Below are 6,539 nucleotides of genomic sequence, written 5' to 3' on the forward strand. Positions count from 1 at the left end.
TCTTTCAATCCAAGAATACGGTATACCTCTCCATCTGTTTGTATCATCCTTAATTTCTTTCATCAGTGTCTTATAGTTTTCTGCATACAGGTCTTCTGTCTCCTTAGGTAGGTTTATTCCTAGATATTTTATTCTTTCTGTTGCAATGGTAAATGGGAGTGTTTCCTTAATTTCTCTTTCAGATTTTTCATCATTAGTGTATAGGAATGCCAGAGATTTCTGTGCATTAATTTTGTATCCTGCAACTTTACCAATCATTGATTAGCTCTAGTAGTTTTCTGGTAGCATCTTTAGGATTCTCTGTGTATAGTATCATGTCATCTGCAAACAGTGACAGCTTTACTTCTTCTTTTCTGATTTGGATTCTTTTTATTTCTTTTTCTTCTCTGATTGCTGTGGCTAAAACTTCCAAAACAATGTTGAGTAATAGTGGTGAGAGTGGGCAACCTTGTCTTGTTCCTGATCTTAGTGGAAATGGTTTCAGTTTTTCACCATTGAGAACGATATTGGCTGTAGGTTTGTCGTATCTGGCCTTTATTATGTTGAGGTAAGTTCCCTCTATGCATGCTTTCTGGAGGGTTTTTATCATAAATTGGTATTGCATTTTGTGGGACCTCGACATTTCTGATCACGACAGAGTCGGGTCCTCTCCTCCATCCCACGAACCTCCAGCCAAGCTTTGAAGCCCGGCCTCAGTGTTCTGACCCGACGATGGGGACAGCAGCGCTCTCTGGGGGCCAAGTTGGACCAGGAGGCTACTGTCTCCCCGACCCAGGCCCTAAGATGACATCAAAAGGATGGAAGTTTCCAGTTCATGCCGGAATGTGGGTTTTCCAGCTGAGTCAGATGGAGCCTGTTTCTATGGCAGCCACGCTCCACTACTCGAGGGTTTGGGGAGACAGAATTCTTAACTGGGAGTATTTTCGCTACCTGTCAAACAAGCAGGAGCCTGCCCAGGAAAGAACAATAAAGAAAAAACCCTAAGCCCAGCTGGCTGAGCGCCCAGGCTTTGGATTCTAGGTTCTTGGACAAATGGCCCCCTGCTATGGAGTCAAGTTGCCATCACCACTCTCCGTCTGGGTAACACAGGGGCTGGTTGAGGGGCAGGAAGGGGAGTCGGGGCCATGCTGAAGGAGCTAGCGTCATGGAAACAGGACAGACTTGCCCTTGGTGCTCCCTGGCCAAGGGAGCTGAGAACTTAAGTTTCTCAGCCTCTCTAGGCTGCATCAATAAAATGAGAATGAGAAAAAGACACCAAGAATGAAGAGCGCCTAGCACAGCCAAGACATATAGCTCCTCGGTGGGACCAAGCGCGGTGATTTGGGGAAAGGAGGAGGGGAGGGGAAGGGCGGAGAGAAGAAAGCCCACAGATCGACCCCACCTTCCCCAAACTGCCTGGAAGCAGAGCCCACAGGCCCCAGGCTGGCCCCTCCCCTGGAGACTTGGCCAAAGTGTCAGACCAGGAAGTATCATTACGTCACTGGGCATTCAGGGGTTAATGAGGGGGAGTGGACAGGACCCTGGTATTTAACTAATGCGGAGAGGCCTTGAGGTCAGAGGCACCCCTGCTGACTTCCTTCTCCTGCAGCCCAGCTTCTCTACTCCCTGCACCCTCCCCTCCCAGCAGAATGAAGCTTCCCCCTCTTCTGACCTTACTTTGCCTCATGGGTAAGTAACCTTCCTGCCTTTACCCCTCCCCTGCCCCAGCTAGGAATCCCCAACTCCCTGGAAGCCCCTGAGCTGGGCCCTGAGGAGGGTGTGATTGGACATCCTGAGGAGGCCAGTTCTTCCGGAGCCATCACTAGTCAGTGGAGAGGGGGGAGAGGGGAAGACAGCAGCCCGGATGGCCCGGTGGGGCGGGGGAGAGGGCCTGGCAGGGATCCCAGACAGCACACGAGCTCCTGCCAGCCCCGCTCCATCCCTCACTTAAGTTTCCATTTTTGGCTCTAACCTGCCCGGGTCGGCAGCCCCCCATTGCTGCATCATCAGGACCTAGAGGAGTTTGGGGAAGTCCAGGTGGTTTGGAAGCGCATCCAGCGACACCTGATGGGACTTGACAGGGACAGAGTTCCTGCGGGGATGGGGCTGACACCTGGGGAGGCGATCAGAAAGGGTAGGGACCCGGGAGGATGAGTGGGCGGTATTCTGGGAGATGGTGGAAGGAGAGCGGGGTGGGGGGTGGGGGGTCACGTGTGCTGACACGAGCGGGTGAGGACTAGGGGATCAAGGTGCGATGATGTCATGGGGGTATTATTACTGCTTAGCATTGCTATTATTGGGAATGAGGTGCTTAGGGAGGTGAGGTTACCTAGACAATCAGAGAGATGTCTGGACTCAGATTTGGGGGCACATCAGGGGCAGCTGGCTGCAGAGGGTGGGGCCCTGAGGGATCTGACCTCCTCCACCCTCCCTCCCAGCAGTGGCCCTGGCTGTCGGGAACCTGGTCCAGTTCGGGGTGATGACTGAGAGAATGAAAGGGCAGCCTGCACTGCAGTACATTGACTATGGCTGCTACTGTGGTTTCGGCGGCTCCCACGGGCCAGTGGACCAGACAGACTGGTGAGCAGGTGGTCCAGCAGGTAGAGCACCTCGCTGGAGGATGGAGAGGCCGGGGGAGCATCCTGGGAGGAGGGAGGGGCTGGGGGCACCTAGAAAGTTGGGGCCGACCTCCACTTTGAGCCCCTTTGGGCACTGAGCCCCCCAGGCAGCCCCTGGTTCTGCCCAGCCTGGCTCACAGGCCCCTCCAAGCCAACCATGACCCTTATAGGTGCTGCCACGCCCATGACTGCTGCTATGGGAGTCTGGAGAAGCTGGGCTGTGAACCCATACTGGAAATGTATCTTTTCTCTGCCAGCAGGCACAGCATCTTCTGTGGTAAGCGAACAGCCTTAGACTCCCCCAGACACCAGGTTGGGGGAGAGCTTCAGCTAGGAACCCTCTCGTGACGGAGACCCTTGAGCCTGGTCACCTGGGCTGGGGCGGGCGTGGGATCTTCCATCATCACGGAAGTGGGGAGAGACCTGTCCATCTACCCAGATGCTCCTGTGGCACCCAGCCTAGAGAGCACGTGACCCATCAGCTCCTGCCCTGACCCCAGGCACTTTCCCTAGCCAGAGCCCTCCCAGCTCCAGCCTCTGGGGAGAGGAGCCAGAGGCGGTAGAGCTGAGCCCCAGGGCAGCTGTACCCACACAGCCCTCCCCAGGGCCTGGGTGGCAGCTAGAGGCAAGGTTCCCAGGACAGAGCCTTGAGGGCAGAGCCCCAGACAGAGAGAGCTGGAGCTTGGATTTGGGACAGCAGACCCTGCTCCCAAAGGCTGAGCGCACCGGTGCTCATCTTTGCCAGGCCCAGTGCCCACTTGGACCAAGTAGCTTTCCTCTGGTCCCCGGCCTGGGGAAGCAGCCTGCCCCGAGTCAGAGTGCGGAGGGCCCCACGCAGCCCAGCCCCGTGGAGGGAGCTCAGATCAGAGAACCAAACCTTCTTCCTGCCACAAAGCCAGGAGCAGCCTGGAAGGAGGGCAGGCCCAGCGTGGGGCACAGCAGGAGGGTCTAGGAGGGTCAAAGAAGACTCCACTCAGATCTCTAAGGTCTGTCCTGGGGGAGGGGCAGAACAAGGACCAGAACCACTGGAGGCAGATTTGGCTCAGAGATGCCTGTTCCCAGCAAGGCAGCTTTGACAGGTAGTAAGCTCCCCATCCCTGGGGGTTCATGCAAGGCTAGGAAGCCACCTGTCAGGGACAGCACTGAGAGGATGAGTGAGGGGAGGTGTTAGGTGAAGAGGGACACCGGGTCAGGGAGTCACCTACCCATTGTATGTCTTTGGGCAAGTGACGTAACCCCTCAAAAGCCTCTACTTCCTCATCTACAAAAGGGAGACAATCACTCAGTTCCCTGGCTTAGTCCAGCTTCTGGTAAGAACCCCCCAAAGGAGCTGACGTGGCTGTTAAGCCCCTTCCAACTCTGACTGCTGCTGAAAGAGCAGGTGAGAGCAGAACCCGGATGGGGAATGAGGCTGACCTTTGCGAAGCACAGTAAAGAACCTGGATATTTCTGAGCCGGGGGATGTCTTCGTGGGGACAAAAAGGAGCCAGAGCCACACAGGGCAGACAGAGGCAGTGGAGGGAAGAGGAGGCTTTGGGGCCCCTGGTGCCTGCAGAGCTGACGTCAGCTCTGCTCCCCAGGCAGGGTGTGGCCACGTGTGGAGGGGGAGCCCTAAAGTTAATGCTAGGAAGATGGGCTTCGTCCGCTCTGAGGGAGATAGGCACGGCCGAGCAGGCCCCAGTTTCAGTCCCTCTGGGGCACGCCGAGGCCATCTGGGGTTGAGCTGCTGTAAGCGTCCCAGCTTTCCTCTCTGGCTGATGGCTGCCTCACTGTCAGTAACGCGTTACATGGGAGAAGGAGTTGCCTGGAAATGCACCCTCCCTGGGCCGAGGCGGACGACAGTTAGCGAACCAGATGGTCTCCCCATGGGGGAAAGGGCTAAGGGCAGTGGAGTGGGCTTGGGAAAGGACAGGAGAACAAACTTCCAGGCTTCCCAGCATCCTGGGCCCCAGCAGGCCCTCCGGGACTCTGCCCTTTCTCTCACCCATCCCTGGAACATCCCCCATGAGAATGGGCTGAGAATGGGGCTGAGAACAGGGACCCCAGAGCAGTCCCCTGCATGTCTGAGAGTGGCAGGACCGAGGCGCCCAGGCCCTGACTCACCTCGTCCCATCCAGCCGGCAGAACCACCTGCCAACAACAGACCTGCGAGTGTGACAAGAGGGCTGCTCTCTGCTTTCGTGACAACCTGGGCACCTACGACCGCAAATATGCCCGTTACCCCAACAAGCTGTGCACCGGACCTACCCCACCCTGCTAAGGCTGTGCTCCGCTTCTTCCCTGCGGCCCCCTGCCCTTCAGCTGCTGGAGCCCCAGACCTCCGGAACGTTGGCACCAAAGCCCCTCCCTCTGGAAAATTCCTTTCCTGCAAACCCATCCCTCCCTGAGAGCTCCCAGATGAGGAAGAGCCATGCCCGGGGCCCTTTAGCACCCAGAAGATTCTATAACCCACCCCCTGGGATCTCAGTTCCCTCTTCCGAATATGTGAATGATATTTTCCCATAATTCTAATACTGATCCTCAGATTCTATCATTGTAGGGCTTAATTAGTCTACAGTTTCATTCATTCATTCGTTTTTTGAGCACCCACCATGTGCCAACAATGTGCTAAGTACTGGGACACAGCGTGGGTCTGACACGGATGGCCCCTGTGCACAGTTCTGACATTCTGTCCTTTTAATTTCCCATTACAGTGAGTTTTTGTGATTCTCTTTTTCTAACATTCCACCATCTTATCCAAGATAATAATGGCAATCTCTAGAAGGAATGTTTCTGGCCATATGGCATAATGTGAGAAGCACGCAAAATACCAACCTAAAAATATTGTCCCCACCATGTCATCAGGCTTCAAATCCCTCCCATTAGAAGACTGGCTCAAAGTGAAAAGAAGCTCTCAAATCACCTTTTTCGAAGCCCTCCCTTGACAGATGGGCATCCGGGGCTCAGAGAGGGAAAGTTCTACCTGAAGGGGTGTCCTCACTCCCATGCCAGTGTGCCTTCATTTCTTCATGAGTGGGTATCAGTCACTGACACTCTACCCCTCTGGTTGTCATCTTGGACAGCCTAGGGTGCCCAGGGGAGGTCAGCTGTGAGGATGCCCAGGCCAGGTCAGGCTCCTGATACAGGGAGGGGAAGAGGAAAGGTTTCAACATCCAACACCCTAGGGCCAACTCTGGAGCCAATTTAAAGCACCAAAGGATTCCCATCAAATGGAATGCAGCCTATCTGGGAAGCAATGAACTTCAGCAGATTCTACTCCTACATATAGATATATCTCCTCTATCTATAATATGCTGATAAAATCTTCCAGGATTGGGATGAGCCTATTCAATGAGATAAAGCATGTAAAAAAGCATCGCACAGGCAACGCTCTCAGCGGCCAGGTAATAAACATCCACTCCCTTTGTCCATTTCATGGCACATGTGCAACTTTCAGGACTTTGAGGGCAGGAAGGAGCCTGAAGCCATCAAATCGATGATCATCATACATTTTAAAAGGTGAAGAAGTTCTGTGCTAGCAAAACAAACGCAAACAAACAAAACACGAGAGGGGCAGATGTGTGTGCGTTGTGGCTGTGACTTGACTCAAATCCTTGGCGAATAATCACCAGGAGACCAGGTCGTAAAGCACAGTGTGTGTGGGTGGGGAAGAGAGCACAGTGTTTGTTGGGAAGAGTGGTCCTGAGGCGCCCTCTGTTGTCCATTTTGTTCAGGCTAATAGGTGGAAACAAATTTGGCTTAAGCCTGAATTTCCCTTCATCATGGGGGCAAAGTATGTTTCTGGTCTAGTGAAACCGGTCGCCTCGCACTTTCAGTAATCATATGCTGAGAAATAATCAGTAAGTCCTTACAGACATCTTAGAATGATGGTACGACTGCATACACGAGAAACACACGAAGAAGGAACTGACCTGCGGGAGATGGAGAGAGGTGGTGCTCTGG

The 6,539-nt window shown here is 54.2% G+C and overlaps 1 protein-coding gene across 2 annotated transcripts; it reads left to right on the forward strand.

Moving 5' to 3' along the window:
- The first annotated feature begins 1,574 nt into the window (after positions 1-1,574).
- On the forward strand, positions 1,575-4,857 carry PLA2G2E (phospholipase A2 group IIE). Of its 2 annotated transcripts, none has more exons than XM_029231197.1 (4): positions 1,575-1,668; positions 2,418-2,559; positions 2,768-2,874; positions 4,715-4,857. In XM_029231197.1, the coding sequence occupies exons 1-4, from the start codon at positions 1,629-1,631 to the stop codon at positions 4,855-4,857; spliced, it is 432 nt and encodes a 143-aa protein (XP_029087030.1). In that variant the 5' UTR covers positions 1,575-1,628. The 2 variants fall into 2 exon arrangements, with proteins under 2 accessions (XP_029087030.1, XP_029087031.1); XM_029231198.1 differs by having other exon boundaries at positions 1,629-1,668; positions 2,421-2,559.
- Positions 4,858-6,539: the final 1,682 nt, after the last annotated feature.

Source organism: Monodon monoceros, unplaced genomic scaffold (assembly GCF_005190385.1).
Source record: "Monodon monoceros isolate NGI ecotype Baffin Bay Population unplaced genomic scaffold, NGI_Narwhal_1 Super_Scaffold_18, whole genome shotgun sequence".
Taxonomy (NCBI): domain Eukaryota; kingdom Metazoa; phylum Chordata; class Mammalia; order Artiodactyla; family Monodontidae; genus Monodon; species Monodon monoceros.

Coding starts and splice junctions, on each gene's coding strand:
- PLA2G2E (XM_029231197.1), top strand. CDS start 1,629: ATGAAGCTTCCCCCTCTTCTGACCTTACTTTGCCTCATGG. Junction 1,669..2,417: donor GACCTTACTTTGCCTCATGG/GTAAGTAACCTT, acceptor CCTCCCTCCCAG/CAGTGGCCCTGGCTGTCGGG. Junction 2,560..2,767: donor CCAGTGGACCAGACAGACTG/GTGAGCAGGTGG, acceptor TGACCCTTATAG/GTGCTGCCACGCCCATGACT.